Below are 19,679 nucleotides of genomic sequence, written 5' to 3'. Positions count from 1 at the left end.
AATGCAACATACACTCCAAATACAACTCAGTGCCACATAATTACACACCACATAATTACACTGCACTCAATGCAACATACACTCCAAATACAACTCAGTGCCACATAATTACACACCACATAATTACACTGCACTCAATGCAACATACACTCCAAATACAACTCAGTGTCACATAATTACACGCCACATAATTACACTGCACTCAATGCAACATGCACTCCAAATACCACTCAGTGCCACATAAATACACGCCACATAATTAGACTGCACTCAACATCTAAGTCACGTAAATACAACACATATTGCATTACAAATGCTATAGGTGTCACATTTGCGAAAGTTAAAACTATTGGCATTGTAAATGACAAAGCTATTAATTTTGGTATTTTCAAAACCAACAGATAAATATAAAATTTGTCATTTACAATACCAACAGCTCAAACTTTCCTAATGCGAGACCTATTGCATTGCAAATGCTTGTTGTAATCTGGTTTGCTTTTTAAGACCTCTCTTCTCATTCCTATGTAACGCTTGGCTCTCTGCACCTGCCCACCGTTCCACTGCACTCCTCTACTTAAGGGGCCATAAGTGAAGGGGAAGGTGATGAAGCAGATAAACTGCTGAGCCCTTTAACTGACACATAAAACCGATTATGACACGTTTGAGAGTAAAATGACAAACGTGCACCAGTTGTGCTAACTATACCCTGATGAATCATGAGAGAAGAATCATGAGAATACTTACTTACTGCATCGTAAAAGCATGCAGATGAAAAACATTTGTATTAAATGTAGTCATTTGAATAACACAGCTTGTATTCCATTTACCAGCATCAGTGTATCTTTACGAAACGTTTTAGAAGATGTTAAGCGATAATTTCTCATAGTTAGGAAATATTCTTCTTCACATTTATGAAATAATAATGTGTGTAAAGAATTTATGAAAACTAATGTTATATTGAGGATATTGTGTGCGTTATTGAGGAGTCTCATAGAAAATTCCATATTTTGCAAATGTGAAAATTGTGCACCAAGTGAGAAAGGAGAAAAGGGTGCTGCATGTTTATACTTAAACCAATTTCTCTGAAACTTTTAGGGAATAACCTTCATACATGTACCAATAGGAAAAATTAGAAACTCTGGGCCCGATTCACAGAATGAACTTAAGACTCAATCCTAAGCTTACTACTATTTTGGTATTCACAGAATGCACTTACTACTTTTGGCATTCACAGAATGAACTTACTACTTTCGGTATTCACAGAAGTTAGGATTTTGTCTTAAGTCTGTCTTAAGTCTGTCTTAAGTTTGTCCTAAGTTTGCTAAACATATTTCAGGGGCCTCTGTTCAGAACAGCTTTGAATTTATGGTCCAATTTTAGCTCTTTATGCCCTCTGTGGCCAAGTCGCTGACAGTGCACAGGCCCACTCGTCCAAATTCCTAATGTGTTTACAACTAATATTCAGGGATAGTGATGTGTGTTTTCAATACTGTAACTCAGCAGCAGCTCACTAATATTACTGCAAATAATCTCTGTGACACCCTTACATTTCTCATATGAGAGGTCCTATTTTGATCTAAAATACTTTTTTATGGATGGTGCATGATACAGAAACACATTTTCTGCCAAGGATTCTCACACATCACCCACATTAAAAATAAATTAAAAGAAAATGGTGTTTAAAACCATCTGTTTATGAATTATTTAAGGTCATCAGAGCAAAAATCTGGAGAACAGTGCTGGCTCTATTATGCCCCCCCCTGAAAGACTGGGGCCCTGAGCCAGAGCCCACTTTGCCCAGGCCTTAAAACATCTCTGTGTACGTGAATCTACACCTTTTTGCTATAATATGTCCTCTTTTTGCTGCATGACAATCATCCTCTATGAACTGACCAATTGACTCAGTGGTCTGACCAGATGAGGTGACCCAGGAGATATCACTCCGGAACTTGAGGATTATATAATACATTGATGTAATAGAAAACAGAGCTATTATTTGCTTCTCCTTACTTTTGGCATTTCCTTACAGACTCTACTGGCTTTCCTTTGGTTGATGCATACGCTGTGTGCGCTATTCTCAAACTTCTTTCCCTTTCATTGGTACCTTTGAGCTGTCATGGTTCATGTCCATTCCTGAACTTTCCCAGAGCTTTAGTAACTAATGGCTAGTTTAAATATTGATTTAACTATCTTGAACTCTCAGGTTCTAAATGCCTGCTATTGATGTAGTTACTCATTTTAAAACAATGATAAAATCTAACTTCAACTAAACCCTGTTACTGTCTCTCCATGATTTTTCTCTATTAATTGATTGTGCTGTGAAAAAAGAGGCTCTTGGAGCTGGGCTTGCCTTAAGCCCTGCTGTTCCCAGCTTGCCTAGTGGTGCTGGCAGAGGGAAGATACATTTTTCCAAGGACCCCGTGGTGTCTTGGGACTGGCTGGCACTCTTTGATGAGATGACTCTGCGGCCAGACCATTTGGAAAAGCCTAGATCATGGAGGTGATAGAGATCCCGCAGGCTAGGGGTGCAACGACCGGCCAAGTAGCAAGTGGCTGAGGAGTGGAGGAGAGCGGTGGAGGTGGCAGCCTCATTGGGATCTGGAGATGGTCTGTCACCCTTTGGGTTGCAATCATGCACGGGGTCTAACCTGAGCAGGGCAAACTCTGCGATACTAGGCTTGGAACACACAATATTAGAGGTTACCCCGTGCATGGAAGATGACCTCATCTGGCTTTTGAATGCAGCGTCGGTTCGCATCATGTGGACGGTATCATGAGTGTGGTATTATATTCATGGGGCTGTTGTTTATCCTTGTATAAATTGCTTTTTTTCTTGAGGCTGAGGAGGAGTTGAGTGTGAGTGGGGAGTTAAAATGATGTAGGACTCTACATTGGACATTCCTTTGGCGGACATTTTTGGACTGGCAAGACTCTTTCATGAGCAGAACTTTGCGTAACTGAACCTGTTAGCCCTTGTTGACAGGCTTTAGTTTGTGGGCTATTACTTACTTTTGTTTGGACAGGATGTGTCTATGTCACAGTCCGGGTGGGGGTTGTGGGTATTTAGCTTGTTAGTTAGGGTTTTATGTCTTGCTCTTTTCTTTGTTGTTGTGCATGTGGTGGACGAGGTTGTGTGGAGTGACTGGCTTGTAATGCTGCAGATGAGCGATTGGCAGGGAAGGCCCTGGTGTGCTGACCCACACACTTTAATACCGCAATGCCAGACCGAATACGAGAGATTACATGGAACGTGCAAGAACTGAAACCACCATCAAAGAGCTATAATGTTCTTGCATACATAAACAACAGAGGGGCACAGATAGGGTTTTTACAAGAGACATATTGGGCCGACAGTGAGGGTAGGGCTTTCCGAAAGAGCCTAATCAGCACTAGCTCGGGGGAACTGATTTGGATTAGGCCTGGAGTGCCTTGCCAATTGCCTATGGTAATGTTGGATCCTGAAGGAAGCTATGTTTTGGTGTTAGGCCGACTGGATGGTAAGGATGTTGTACTGCTCATTATTTACACACCAAACGCTGACCAACACTATTTTTTTAACTAGCCTGACACACCTGCTGACAGCCACGTGGCCCTACTTGAAGATAATTGGAGGCAATTTATTTGTGTGGTGTACCCTCACTTTGACAGTTCTTCGCCCCCATTACCTTTGTCCTGGGTGCATGAAGTGTCAGGTTCCTTCTGCACCTTGATAAGGCACTGGGGGCTCATAGATTGCTGGTGCGTATGCAGCCCGGGGGCCTGAGCCTGCTCCTTTTGCTCTGGCTTACACAGATGAGACGTCCACTTGGATGCAATTCTCTCTTGTGATGAATTGTATGAGGGAGTGGTGGATGAGGAGCATTTGGCATGGGCATACTAGGACAATCATTTCTTGCTTAATTACCTTTGGTCACTCCTCAGGGCTAGTCTCTTGACCTGGCAATTCGATCCGATCCTGCAGGAGAACACAGCATTTCAGGCCTCACTTGGAGTGATGATTCATAATTATTGGCATGAGAATGCAGGAACATCGTCGTCCCTTGTGGTCGCGTGGGAGGTCCTCATTAGTAGTGCAGGGCGTTGCATTTCCAAGAAATTGAGCGTACACACCCAAGTGCATGCTGGCATAAAGCGGAAGAAGGGGGTACTAAATGGCTTGTCCCTGGACGTGGGAGCGATGGGCGAAGGCTGGGCGTAGTAGTTGTTGAAAGGGAGAAACTGTTTGTTTTCCGTGGGCCACATGAAGCAGTATGATTAAAGAGCTTACTTTGTGTGGACCCATGGGGACAAAGATAAGATGGGGAGTATACAGGCTTGCCTCCTCTGGGAGGAGACCAGGAGACACACAATTCTCCAGATTCTGGATTCCAGCGACCAGGAGATGTTTTCACAGGAAAAGATTCATGGGTTATTTACTCTGTATTATTGCGAGTTGCATACAATGGGTGCGGCGGTTGCAGAGTAGAACCTCTTGCAGTGTATTGCAGACTCCCCTTCCCCGTATTGAGACCTGAGAGTAGATCTGTGCTGCCATTTCTATTCAAGCAGTTAGGGGCGTGATTAAGGTGTTGGCACGGGGTAAGGTCCAAAGGTCAAATGGGTTACCACTTGAGTTCTATACCACTTATGCGGCAGCCTTGCCCCTAAATTGACGGATGTGTTTAATAAGGCATTGGCATCAGGCTTGCTCCCACCTTCCGTGCATGATGCCCCGATTGTGTCTTTGTCCAAGAAAAAACAAGGACCAGGGACTGGTAGAATCCTAGCGGCCCCCCTCTATGCTCAAAGTGGATTACAAAATACTAAGCAAGATTCTGGCAAACCGGCTCTTACATCATGTGGGAAAGTTAATACATCTGGACCAAACTGAGTTTGTCCTCACTCATAGCACACTGCCAATATACACCAGTTGATACATGTTTTGGACATGCATGTGGATTTTGTCTGGACTCTCTAGTACTGTCAGTAGACATTAAGAAGGAGTTTTATTCCCACTGCTGGGTCTTTCTCTGTACCACCATGATTTGGTTGGGCTTGGGTGCCAATTGTGTAAATGGACCCAGCTGTTTATCAAACCGGCGTCGAGGGTCTGGACGGGTCAGTGATATCAGATTCTTACCCGGTTGAACAGGGCACTAGGCACAGTTGCCTGCTTTCCCCGCTGTTGTTCGCTCTGGCTATGGAGACCATTGCTCTGACTATATTACAGGGAAGGCAATATGGGGCTGCAGCTCATGGCGGATAACCTGCACCTGCCACTGTATGCAGCTGATATACTTTTGTATATGCAAGGTGATAGGCCCCACCTGGTGGAGGCACTCATGGCCATGTCTGCGTTCGGGGAGTTTTCAGTCCTCACAGTCAACTGGCATAAATCTAGTGCCTACCTGCTACATCCCAACATCGAGGAGCTTTGAGTCTCTTGCGTTGCACTAGTAGTGCGATAAGGGCAGACTACAATCCGATACTTGAGGGTGTTGATATATAGAACAGTGGATCAGTGATTTGATGGTAATTATGTCAGGATTCTTTCCATGCTGCGATGCTCAGTTGCCTTTAGAAGTGCCCTACCCCTCTCAGTGATGGGACAGCGCTCTTGAAGATGGTGGTACTACAGCAATTTCTTTACCTGTTTGCTGTTCTGCCGACAAACCTCCCTGGGGAATTTATTTTCAGAAATGGATGATGTCCTCCTGACTGTACTGGGGCTCCTCTAGACATCAAGTGACTCTGCAGAAGTGCAACTTCCCCTGGATGAGGTGGGAATGGCTGCTTCGGACTTTGAAATGTATTACTTGGCTTTGCAGTTATAGTGTGGGGGCCCAGTGGCGCTCTAATCTATATGACGCCTTGGTTCACTGAGAATGTGGCCTACCATCTCTGGATCTTTTGAGCTGAATTTTCTCAAAACCAACTTCACCGTTGAAGTTGTGAATATACAGATTAGGACAGTGAGGCACATTTGAGCTAGGGCCCTGTAGAGGACACACACAAGAGCCTCCTATAATTCTGAAATCCCCTTTCTGACCAAGCAATATTCGCCAACCCAGGGTGTCCGGGGAGGCCTGCACACGTACGTCAAAGCAGGCATTACTATACTTGGTGACCTGTTTATAAGATTGGAATTCTGAGAGTTTTATGATCTTCTGGCTGGACATTTTCTTTTATATGGGGCCTTAGCGGGCAAGGTTCGTAATAAGTGCGGCTTGGCGACTATTTTAAAACAAATGCTGGCCGATGCTTCAATTAACTGATATTTTTATCAACTAAGATGCATAATACTGGTGCTCTACTGTCTGCCTGCCTAGTTCTACGCTCACACCTTTGCATTGGTGACTGCATGAATCTAGCATAGATTTTGTACTCAATGGGTTTATTATCAACCATCTTTATTTGTGTGTTGCATAATACAAGAAAGTTGGGAAAGTTTGAAGAAAATAAACTTTTCTCTATCTTTGCACCTACATCAAAGAAACATATTTTTGGGTGCAAAGCCCTGTCTACCATTGTTAGTAGATAGGGTTTTGCATCAAAACCCAATGAAGCTCCAACCATGCAACGCTTACTTGATGGAAAGTAGCGCTTAATGCTACTTTAGGTAATTCTTAGACAACTTTTCAGTGCAAGTAAATCCCAAATGAACACATTGTGTTGGTTTGTATCTCCGTTCGGGACTAAGCACCTATTCAACTGTGTTCATGAATAATGCAGAACTACAAATACATACTGGTATAAAATCGACATTTTAATATCAGCTCAATTTGCTGTAGGTTTTTTGTCTCAGCTGGTCATTCAAAGTGGATTTTCAAACATAAATATCATTATGTAGATGGTTTAGGTCAGGGGTGTCTTTTGCAGGTCTATGATGGCTTGTTCCATGCCAGATTACAGAATATTCTCTGCCTGTGTTAATGAGTTCCTTTTAGATGAAATATATGCAAATCTATGTGTTATATTTATGAATTATTTTTATGTGGGTATCCTGAAAATCTGTCATGGATCCCACCTTCCTGTGGGAATGCTCTGAGGTGAGGGAATACTGGGAGGAAGTCCTGAAACTCCTCACACATGGAGCCGAAGAGAGGTTACCACACACCTTGGAAGCGTGCATTCTGGGGTTATACAAACGCACTAAGTCCAATAAAGTGCAGGCGCGCTTTTGGGACATGGGCCTCATCACAGCCAAACGCCTGCTTACCAAACATTGGAAATCCGCTGCCCCTCCCCGCACACAGCACTGGCGAGCGTCCTTCACCAACTGGGCGCGAGCGGAAAGTGCCGTGCTCCTGAGAGAGGAAACGGCGGGACTACGCAAGTTCCCCATCGCCCAGCTCTGGGACGAGCTCCTCAGGACGTATCAGGAAGCCTGCCAGGAACAGGAGATGATCTAAGGCGACCACCGCCTGCTTCATGGACACGCTAGGCGCACTCACACGCAGAGACCTTGCCTGGGTGTACACTAAATCTCCCCCCTCCTGCACCCCTCCCACACACAGCTTCTGTCCTCCTAACCCTGGCCCCTCTGCGCCCTGCCGGACGGCTGCTCACCCCCCGCTGCATCACACAATGGTCTCCTCCGCGCCCCCCCTCCACCCATTCCCTCACCGCGATACCTTACCCGACCCCAGTTCACCCCTGCCGTTATGACGCGTGGGGGATAGTTTATCCGCTGGTCAAGTTCCCCGACCAGCCTTTCACTCAGCTCTTGAGATGGACACTGAGGACAGAGCGAACACTAGACGACAGCACACTACGAAACGCATGCTATACCTGGAGTACAGAGAGGTACTGACGCTCAGAGCTCCGGCGCACGCAGTGGACATACATACGACAGGGCGGAGTGAGACTGTTCTAACGCTGACTGCCCGCTGCGCTGGGGACCTGGGGATTAGTGTGCACGCCCTACTGCCACACACGTGAACATCGCTTCTAGGGCTGCGGACTGGACTCGCGAGCCTTCACTGGTAGTTCTCAGCCTCAGTGAGCTATTCCACACACTGATTGTCACGTACGGTCAAGCATTGCAAACGCGAAACATGCCCGCAACCACCCCGAGACCCACACATTGCTATACACTTGAGCAGTTCTACACGCACCGAGGTGAGGTCCCAGGGAGCAGGCTGCGACAGCCACAATGCTTGACTGAATGACGCATTTCTACTGTTGTTACACCTTAAAAAAAAAGAGAAAACTAGACCGATCACTTATTATGGACACTTCCGAATGACAATACTGTTTCCACCATGTATATTGCCGCTGGACCCCCGGGTTACCAGCTAAATGGCTGTGTCATACATGCTGAATACCTCTGTTTATTGAATATTTGATTCGCCCCTTAGTGGGCCATGCATTGCACCTTGTATGATGATGGGCAACTGTGAAATAAAGGTCTTCCAAAAACAAAAAAAACAAAAAACAAAAATGGATCCCACCTTCCTATACTTATTTTTTAGTCCTGTGGTTTAGATCATTCTATGGGAAACTGTCCTCTTAATGAAGCAAATCCAACAGTGTTTTCCACTAGTTATCCACTAAATGTACTGAAACTTTGAAAAAATATAATATTTTCCTATTTGAGTTACCCCAGGCTATTCCTGTTTTTTTAAATGGAGCCCACATCCTTGTAAGTAGATAGGCTAAAGAATGCACTAACACAACGTTGATCAAGTGAACAATATATTCACAGGCACTAATGTCACACATTTGGTTACATTTTGGGATGTATCATGGTGCCCCAAATGGCAAACAGGCCCTTTCCCACTAGAATGCAGGATGGGACCCTTAGTATGAAGATAAGCAATGTACTCAGGAAGGAACTTAGTTTACCAGCTCTGGTCTTGCCCACAATGCTTTCATGGCAAATTGATTGAGTCTGTCAATTATGCTAAGTCTCACATTATGGCTTATGGCCGCACATGCCTAAACATGAGCTTACCATTAATTCTAGCAAGCAGATCAAGGTTTCTATTTTTCCTTATTTAGGGGTTTGGTTTGCTGCTTCTGGTACTTGGCAAACTATTATTGGAAAATGATGCCAGAAATTCATGCAGTCCATTGGAGTTATTTTTAACTTGAACACTTTAGGGGGGGGGGGCTACCTACTGCATTGTTTCTAGAGACCTACAAAACCCAATGTGTTCCTGTTGCTACGTGTTGGGCAGGAGCATGGGGGTATGCCCAAGCCTCGTGTATTCACATTGAAGTGAATTGCTTTACCTGTTACTTTTTTCCCAACCACCCAGCCATGGATGTCAATTCACAAAAATCCCTGGGCTAGCGGATGTGACAATACTTGCCCTTTGACCACCCCCAGTTACATCACAAAAAGTGACATCATGCAAACTTTCACCTAATACCATTCTAGGAAATTATGCCCCATGACATTTTACTCTGATGACACCATGAGGAGGGACATCACTGCAGTTATTAATCATGCAATAAGTGCAATGCTGACAAAGAGGTTAGGAACTGTCTTTATCATCTATCTCTTACCTGCTTCTCTCTCATCCAGCAGTTTCTTTCTCATCCATCTGCCTCTTTATCAAATCACCCACATCTTCCCCTCAGCTCTGTCACAACTTGTTCCATTTATGTTTCTGCCCTCTCCTCTCTTACCGTTTTTGCAGCTGTCTGTCATCTACATCTCATATGTCAATACTTGTTACCTCTCTCAGCTATATATATCTAAGCTGCTATCTCTTTATCAGACCTCACTTTCTTACCTGCCTCCCTCTCTCAAGGGTATCACTTCAGTTTCCCTGTGCCCCTTCACCTATCTCTCCTAATAAAGTCTTTGCCACCTGTCTCTTCCCCTTTCGCCCCTTCTGCGAATTGTCTGTTTCACCTCTCTTTTACCTGACTCCTTATTAATCTCCCACCTTTCCCACACCTCTCACTCCCTCACCCACCTCTTTCCTTTTCTCATTCTCTCTATATAATCTACCGTGCACTAGTACCTTCACCCACCCCTCCCTCATCTGCCTGTTACCTCTTTAGATTTTCTCACCCCTCTCTCAGCCGTCACTTTATGAGGTATTTCTCACATGTTCATTCTCTCACCGCTCACTTTTTTCTATTCCCTCTCTCTCACCTGTTCCACCTCTTTCTCTCTGCACTCTCCCACACCAGTCTTCCTATATCACCTTTCTTACACCTGCCTCCTACTCTCTGTCTCTTTAAGTTGCCTCCTACTTACCTATCTTTCACCTGTCTCTTAGATGTGTCTTTTTCACCCTGTCCTCTCTCTGGAGTGTTTTTTAGGGCTGTCTCTTTTTTAGCCCTTTCTCACACCTGTGTCCCCTCTATAGCTTTATTGCGCGTTTCTCATTTATATGCTTGTCACATCTCTGTCTTTCCCACTATGTGTGTCAGCTGTCTCTTTTTCACCACTGTCTTCAATGTCTCTCTTTTTCTCACACCTGTCTGTCTCTCTCTCTCAAACATATATTGCTTCATATCTATTGTATCTTTCTCATCTGTCTGTCACATCTATGTCTTTCCCTCTGTCAGCTGTCTCCTTTTCATCCTTCTTTCCTAAACTTCTCTCATGTCTCTCCCACTTCTGGCAGTCTCTCTCAACATACATCTCTCTATCTTTCCATCTCTCTCAGTTGTTGCTTTATTTTTCTTTATCTCTCTCTCTTTCTCTCACACACTTGCTTCTGTATCTCACCTATTTGTTGTGTCTTCTTCCTCTCTTCTGGTCTCTCTGTTGCTCCCTCATTCCTGCCAACACTTCTTTTCTCTCTACTCTCTGCTGTATTTCCCCTGATATATCCAGAGACAGCAAGAGGCATGGAGGCGACTCAATCAGCAACAATAAATTATGTTGCATAGTTTTCTTATTTCAGTTTACCACTATGCTAGGTTTTTGCTGGAAATGCACGCTGCAAAAGCAGGTCAGCATATGTACCACAAGCCACAAAAGGTAACATTTTGTTTTAGTGCAGTGTAGTTCCACTTCTGAATGTTTTTCATGTTAATATTGGCCGCAAGTAAAAGAAAAAAGCTCAGGAAAGCCCAGTTCAGCATTCCTAACACTACTTTAGCGATCTCCTACGAGAGATGGTGCAAGGGTAGTGTCAGGGGTCACAAGTGTAAAAGGTCGGAGCCCTAGGCCCCATACAGTAGTAAGGAACAAGCAGACACAATTTTAGGGTATCTGGAACTAGCCCAGGGCATGGGCACCTCTCCCCTTTTATGAGCTGAGTCACATGTCCGGTGACACCTGTGATAGATGGCTGTGGGATGGTAATGTAAGCCAGCCTTTGGGGAGTGGCTGATTCAAGAAGCACTAGAACAGTGATTAGACAGTCACTACATCAAGAGGCAAGCTAGCGGTCGCAAAAGCAACTCCTAAATGGAGTTCATGCACCCAGCTGTCCTTGTCCTTGTTATATCTGCAATAAGGTGCTCATATATAGCGGATAGCATTTTCTTTTCTCCGTTGATGTTGTGGCTATGGCTATCTATCTGGTCTAAATCCTGTGCAACTTTCAACTAGCAAGTTATTAGGGATTGCCTTAGATGTGACTTGGGGATGAGTGTTCCCTGGATATTTCATGCTGGACGTGGTTTTGCCAATATGGGTAAGCCCTCTCTGTGCACCAATCCAAGCGTTATAACGAAACATGATACATTGTAACTAAAGAATACCTTCCTTGAATCTAAGCGCTTTGATAGGGACGCCTAGTAGCTTTCTGAAACTGCTAACAACCAACATTTCAAACTAAAAACTACCCAGGGAATTAAGCATTATGTGTTGCTTACGCCTTAAGTCAGTGGGAGAGGGCTCTGCTGTTTAGTTGTAGGATGGGCTCCCTACCCACGTTAATTTGTTTCCCGCTGGACAGTATGATGGAAATTGCTTAACCATCTGTTCCTGTGATGGCGTATCTCCCCAAACATTGATGCACTTTACTATTTTCTGTAAGTTGTATATTTTTTGTGCCAAACGTTTTTATATCCCATGTTGAAAGCAAACATTTTTATAGGCTGGCTTTTTTATATCTGCAAACAATCTTTGCTCTTTTTTAAAACGTATCATCTATTCTTATGTTATGTTATGTTAAAAATATTTTTACCGCGCTCGGTCACCAAAACGGTTTCATGGCGCTCTGTCGGAGAAGTGTGATTTCTGATGTTTTTGTGTGTTTTTATTTGAGTATTTACTTTTATGATTTTTTGATTATATTCAAATAATGTGCTGACTGACTGATCGTCTGTCATTATGTTAAAGTACGTTTGTAAGTCTCTCCCTCCTACTCCAATGAGTTAATGTCTTTCTATGGTTGCTGTGTATAATACTGAAGTGCAAGTATTCATTTAAATCCAAAACCTGGGTTAATTGCACTAAAATAAAATGAGACATGCATTTAAATATGACTGCTTGTAGTTACCTCTTTTTTTATGAGTCAATGTTCTAAGCTATTTGTGTATGTCAAGTGGTATATGCATTGAAATGTAATAAACATTGCATCCCATCTCTGTGTCTATGTGCAGAATGTAATGCCTTTGTCCGCTGGGCTTTTCAAGAGTGAGAACAAAAATCCGACTCCGCAATGCCCACCACGACTCCATGTTCAGTCCCTGACACATGTGCTCTGGAGCCGAGTCCCCAACCATTTCCTGAAGGTGGATGTTTCCCGGGTTAGTGAACGCCAAGGCTGGCTGGTGCAGTGCCTGGAGCCACTCCAGTTTATGTCTCTTCATATCCCAGAAGAAAACAGGTGTGTGTCTGAAGTCCTCTCACTGAATGTATTTTTTATTTAAGCTGCATTATTAAATAGGAAGGTCAAGCAATAGATTAAGAAATCAAAGACTGATTTGGTGTAACTTAAATGACTACAGACATTCACAGACCAACTTAGATTGTGTCCTCAGAGTATATTTGTGTCACTATATACATCTCAAAATGGAAAAAGGATACTTAAATTTGGTGTAATAGAAAGGGTTCACAGTCGGGACAAATGGAGTCATGAGTGGTGGCGTTATGAGGGATGGAATCATGAAGTTGCCCCAGTATTGGAACTTTCATAGATTCCCATGCTTTTTATCATTCCCCGTCGTCGGAATGGGAGCCTCGGTAAATAAAAAATACCATAACCAAAGGTACAAAAGAGAAACTTAGGCCTAGGCATCTTCTCATTTTGTAGCTTATCCACCTCTTTTTGTAAAAGAGACCAAACTTTCTGCAACAACCAATCAGAAGAGCCTCACCCCTTAGAACCCTCCTGAGAGAGCCTCAGAGCCTCAGATTTTCTACCGCACGTTGTGCTAAGGGACTCTCCACTGGGCTTTGCTCAGTTTTCTTCAAACAACTTTAATTCAACCCTTTTTTCTTGAAAAATGACTGACAAGGAGAAGACAGCTTTGTTCAAGGCTTGTGCTACTTGCTCTAAGAAGTGTCTGTATGTAGATGACAAGCATACAGATTGAATTTATTGCTTGTACCCTGACCCCAAAGCTACAGAATGTAAGATATGCAGGACCTTTTCATCAAAGACCTTGAGAGACAGAGAAGGAAGGCTTTTAACCTGGCTTCAAAAGATGAAAGGACATTGTTTCCAGCGACAGTGAGGAGTCTTCATCAGCCTCATCAATAAGATCTGTTAAAAGGGGTAGGTCTTCCCCTTCTACCTCTGCTGAGCCTCCTTCAAAATCCACCCAAAAGATCTCTGACAGGTCTGGTGGTTCGGATCCCCTAAAATCTCCTCACCGAGGTGTAAAGGAGAAAGTGGGAGTGAGTGCTGAGGTAAATGCTTCACAGAAAGGTTCCAAAATGCCTTCTGTTTCCTCACCATCTTCAGTGAAGTCAAAAGGTTTCACAAATCTGCCTCTCTTCCTCAGGAATCCAAGTCTGTGAAGAAATCCCGCCCGTCGACGGTGACAGCCACAGGTACGTCGACGATGAAAACTTTTCATTCTGCCAGTCTGGCCTCGTCGGCGGGATCGTCGACGATGGCTTCGTCGACGGCTTCCAAGCCTTCGATGTCGACGATTGGACTATTTTCTTCGTCGACTAGTTTGGCATCCTCAGTGTCGACGAGGATGACGCCGACGGTGATGTTGACGACGACGAAGACTACGTCGACGACGACTATGGCGATGACGACGACGGCTCTGATCCTGACGTCGAGCTCGCCGACGGTACCGTCGACGCTGCCTCCTCCGTCGACGATGAATAATACTCCGTCGACGAAGTCCACGTCGACGGTGGTTCCGTCGACGATGGTTCCATCGACGATGATTCCGCCATCTTCAATGCTCTCGTCGACGATGGTTCCGTCGACGCCTCTCTCGTCGACGACCTCGTCGACGGTTCCTCCTTCGAAGGTGGAGAAGATTAGAATTATTGTGAAAAATACGCCAGATCACTCCGGATATGATGTCTCCGCGAAGGGTGACTCCCCTTCCTCCGGCTTTACTGTTCGATGTGGATAATTCAGAGGAGGAGGATGAAGAGGATAATGAAGATCCTTATGGAGTGGCTTACAGTCCGTCGCAACTCCATGTAAAGTGTCAGGACTCTGATTCTGATGGTTATTATGAGGAGGAACTGCGTCAATCTCCACCTAGACAGCAGATTCCACAACAGGTTCCGCAGGGTATGGTTGCCATGCCTTCATCACTCATATCGGATCTGCAAATGATGCTAACGGACTATAGGAAGAGGTTTCCTTCACAGGCTCCGGAGTCCATTCAGGTGCCTCCTCCATCTTTACCACCATCCTCTACGACAGTGGGGCAGCCGCAATCTCAAGAACAAGAGGAAGTTCGGCAGCCACCAGTACAGGTTCGGACCATTGAAGATACTGATGATGATGATGATTCTTCGGATGCAGGCAGAGACGATCCAGGAGCCTCTCATCCTGACAAAGAATGGGCCGATTACGTCATCCCAGATCCTGCCTCTCCCTCACCAGATCCAGTGGATTCTCCACCTCTCGATATAGGGGTGTTCCATAAACTTATGGAGAGAGCTTCTAGGCGCTTTGGCCTTCCAGTGTCTACGGTGCATACCGACTGCTTCCTTTATGATTTCAAGGAACCATATCAAAGATCTGTCCGCTCTATCCCTAAAGTCAACCATGTTTGGACTGAGGGACTAAAAGCGATGCAGTCCCCTACTACGGTAATTCCTGTCTTGCCTCGACTGGAAAAAAAGTATAAAGCTCCGGATGGAAGTCCAGCATGTTTGGTGGGTCAGCCAAAACCGGACTCAGTCGTCTCGCAAGCAGCTCAGAGGAAGTCAAAAAACCCGGCAGCCCCTCTTGCTTCTCCACCAGACAAGGAGGGGAGACGCTTTGATAATGTAGGGAAGAGATTCTCCTCTATGTCCAGTCTTCTAGTTCGTGCCTCCACTGCACCTGCAATTTTAGGCCGTTATGACCGCCAATTGTGGTGTGATATGACTCCGTTCTTGGATCATCTACCGGAGGCTGTTAAAATTGAGGCACAGAAGAATTTGGAGGATGGGGAACGAACCTCTGCAGAAGTGATTGACTGCTCGATGGACATAGCTACAACTGCGTTCAGAGCTCTGGCAGAGTTTCGACGGTCCTCAGAAGGCAAGGATGGCTTTGGACTACTTGGTTCCGCCCGGAAGTACAGAACAAAATATTGGACATGCCCTTTGATCGTGATATGCTTTTCGGAAAGCACATTGACGATGCCTTGCAGGAGATAAAAAAGGACACTGAAACAGCCAAGTCCTTAGGGAACCTCCAATATCGTAAGACGCCTTTCCGAGGAGCGAGGGGAAGAGGTTATAACAACAGCAGAGGAGGATACCAGCAACGTTACTCCTCTTACTCTCAGTCCTCACAATCCTACAGGCCACAATATTCACAGAGGCAAGGACAATCTGCCTCTTTCTCTCGCCAACAAGGGAAACCCCAACAGGGTCGCCAGGGTAGAGACAACTCGAAGCGACAATAGCGACCTCCTGGCTCTGTCTACTGTTCCTACCCCTCCAGTATTATCAGTGGGAGGCAGGATTTCTTATTGTCTGAAAAGCTGGAGAAATATAACATCGTACCAGTGGGTCTTGAATATCATTTGGAGTTGCCACACCTTGGAGTTCCAACATCTTCCTCCAAACAGAGCTCCTGGTGCCAGCAGCGCAAAACCTCCTCGACTGCTACGCCTCGAAGCCCACCAACTCTTCATCAAGGGGGCAATAGAGCCGGTCCCTCACTCTCAGAGAGGGAAAGGTTTTTATTCCAGGTTTTTCCTGGTTCGCAAGACGAAAGACAAATGGCGTCCAATTTTAGATCTAAGAGAGCTCAACACCTATCTCATAAAGCTCTCATTCAGGATGGTCACTCTTAAAGATATTCTACGTCTTCTGAATCCAGGAGACTACATGGCGACACTAGACTTAGAGGACGCATACTTCCACGTCCCGATCCATCCGGCTCACAGGCAATACCTTCGCTTTACAGTGTGCAGGAGCCACTTTCAATTCAAGGTGCTTCCTTTTGTCTTGAAGTCAGCACCACGGATATTTACCAAGGTTCTGGCACCTGTGGCCGCATTCCTCAGAAAGCAATCTCTAGAAGTCTTTTCCTACCTAGACGATTGGCTTATAAAGGCAACATCTCTTCAAGCAGCTTCCATGGCGGTTTCACATTGCATCCAACTGTTCAACAGCTTGGGTCTTCAACTCAACATAGAAAAATCAGTCCTTCAGCCAGCCAGGTCTGTAAGGTTTCTAGGCTCTATTCTGGACACCAGATGCTGCAAAGCTTTCCCAACGGAGGAGCGCCAACACAAGCTCATGCAATCAGCTCGTCTTTTGCAGAAAAAGAAGACACTGTCGGTACGACTCTACAAGTCCCTGCTAGGATCGATCTCATCCTGCATACCATTAATTCCGCACTGCAGACTTCGCATGCGGCCGCTGCAGGAACAGCTGGACAAGCAATGGTACCAGGCGGAAGGCTCCTTCGAGGACAGGATAACGGTAACCCTAGCAATGAGAGATGCATGCAGCTGGTGGCTGGTACGAGAGAACATCTCAATAGGTTTAACCTTCACGCTCCCTCCATCTCCTGACGATAGACGCCTCACTAGAAGGTTGAGGAGCGGTTCTTCAGAATTTGCACGTGAGCGGTCATTGGAACCCAAGTCAGCGGAAGTTCCACATCAATCTTTTGGAAATGATGGCTATTCGCTTGGCTCTTCAAGCTTTTCTGCCAAGGGTTCAAGATCATACAGTGCTGGTCCGCACGGACAACACGACGGCCATGCATTATATCAACAAACAAGGAGGAGCCAGATCCCAAGCTCTTTCAAAGGAAGCTCAGAGAATTTGGGACTGGGTTATTCTTCACAACATTGCGCTGTCAGCTGAGCACCTCGCGGGTACGCTCAATATAAAAGCAGACGCTCTCAGCCGCCAGAGGTCACTCACTCACAAATGGGAATTGGACCAATCCATCCTCGACGAAGTCTTGACGGTCTGGGGGATCCCGACCTTAGACCTGTTTGCGACCCCGGAGAACGCAAAATGCCAACTTTACGCAAGCAGGGATCACCATCAGGGATCCTTGGGGAATGCGCTTTCTATTGCTTGGTACAGCGCATTTCTCTACGCCTTTCCTCCAATTCCCCTAATTCCGAAAGTAATCAGGAAGATCAAAGCGGAACCGTGTACAGTGATCTTAATTGCACCAGCGTGGCCCCGACAGTTCTGGTACACGGAACTCCTCCTACTGTCTCGGGATCAGCCAATCCACCTACAGCCGGTTCCGTCTCTGTTGACAATGCCTCAGGGTCAGGTACTCCATCCGGATCCCAAATCGCTCCAGTTGACTGCGTGGCTCCTGAGTACAGAGAATTTAAAGATCTAGATCTCTCCGAGGAATGTAAACATATCCTGTCTCAATCCAGAGCCTCAAGTACAAACAAAACGTATCGAGCTAAGTGGAGAAGGTTTTGTCTCTGGTGTCATTGACAAAATCTGCATCCTTACACTGCGCACCCACATCAGATTTTGCCTTATGTTCTTTCCCTGGCTAAATCAGGGTTGGCTCATTCCTTGGTCAAGGTGCATCTGGCAGCCATTTCAAGGTTCAGGCGCACATCTTCAGGTCCTTCGTTTTGGTCTGCAAGGATCATCAAGGAATTTCTGAAAGGTCTGTTCAGAGTCTTTCCTCCGGTCCGGCCTCCTCCGCCGGTCTGGCAAATAAATTTAGTATTGACTAATCTGATGAAAGCCCATTTGAACCCATACATAAGGCAGACCTTAAATTTCTGTCATGGAAGCTAGCTCTTTTGTTGGCTCTAACATCTGCTAGGAGAATAAGTGAGCTCCAGGCTTTTACAATTGAAGAACCTTTTCTGCAGTTCAAGAAAGACGTTGTAATACTGAGAACAAATCCAAAGTTCATCCCAAAAGTTCCCTCTGAATTCCATCTGAATGAGCCGGTGATTCTAAAGTCCTTTTTTCCATGACCTACCACACCAGCAGAAAGGTCTTTACATTCTTTGGACGTTCAGAGGTGTCTGAAATTCTATTTGGAACGCACTAAACCTTTCAGGAAATCTTCACAACTATTTGTATCTTATGGCGCTCCGCGGAAGGGGTATCCATTGTCTAAGCACAGTATTTCCCGTTGGATTTCCAATGCTATCCAATTTTGCCATCAGCAGGTGGGCAAACTGCTTCAAAGACGAGTTCGAACTCATTCCACGAGATCTGTGGCATCCTCAGTGGCTCTGTTTTCAGGAGTCCCTATCAAGGACATTTGTCGGGCAGCTACGTGGAGTAGTACCCACACCTTCACGAGGCACTACTGCCTGGATTCGTCTATGAAGGATGATGCAGCTGTTGGACAGGCAGTCCTGAGAAATCTGTTTCAATAAGAGGTGAGCTTTCCCTACAGTCCCTCCTTCCTGTGATTCGCACATTTTGTATCTCTTGTTGTATCCCCTACTATGGTAACATTTGTCATTTGGTTTACTATGGGGGTTTAATATATAGACATATAACTGTATTCATAGAACAAAATGTGCTTTTTTGGTGGCTTACTGCTTGCTACTCTGATACAAAGCATGGGAATCTATGAAAGTTCCAATACTGGGGCAAGAAAACAAGTTACTACCTGTAACTTTGGTTCCCCAGTATTGGTAACTTTCATAGATTCCCATGCGCCTACCCTCCTCTCCTGAGAAAGCTCGGCCTTTTTACTGAGATGATTGCTGTTACACAACAGCTACAAAAATCTGAGGCTCTGAGGCTCTCTCAGGAGGGTTCTATGGGGTGAGGCTCTTCTGATTGGTTGTTGCAGAAAGCTTGGTCTCTTTTACAAAAAGAGGTGGATAAGCTACAAAATGATATGGGGCCCAGGCCTAAGTTTCTCTTCTGTACCTTTGGTTATGGTATTTTTTATTTACCAAGGAACACATTCCGATGACGGGGAATGATACAAAGCATGGGAATCTATGAAAGTTACCAATACTGGGGAACTAAAGTTACAGGTAAGTAACTTGTTTTCATAAACTCTACCAAAAGGACATTGGCAACAAGGGAAAATGTGATATTAAAACTGTTCTAGTTTGGATAATTGGTTAGAGACAGACTACATTTTAATTTAGATAACCGAGTTGCACAGTGCTTTAAGAGGGTGATAAGAGTTAAGGGTATGTAATGGGGATATAGCGTAAGAAAAGTA

General features: G+C 45.1%; 1 protein-coding gene across 1 annotated transcript in view; it reads left to right on the top strand.

Annotated features, from left to right (window-relative positions):
• The window catches only part of RYR2 (ryanodine receptor 2), a 3,481,211-nt gene that overhangs the window by 1,564,819 nt on the left and 1,896,713 nt on the right, over positions 1–19,679 (top strand). Inside the window, exon 36 of the mRNA XM_086925791.1 lies at positions 12,502–12,728. Within this exon, the coding sequence (XP_086781917.1) occupies positions 12,502–12,728 (227 nt within the window). The remainder of the gene's footprint in view (positions 1–12,501; positions 12,729–19,679) is intronic.

This window comes from Lissotriton vulgaris, chromosome 6 (genome assembly GCF_964263255.1).
Source record: "Lissotriton vulgaris chromosome 6, aLisVul1.2, whole genome shotgun sequence".
Taxonomy (NCBI): Eukaryota; Metazoa; Chordata; class Amphibia; order Caudata; family Salamandridae; genus Lissotriton; species Lissotriton vulgaris.
This window is presented reverse-complemented; position numbering and strand designations above follow the sequence as displayed.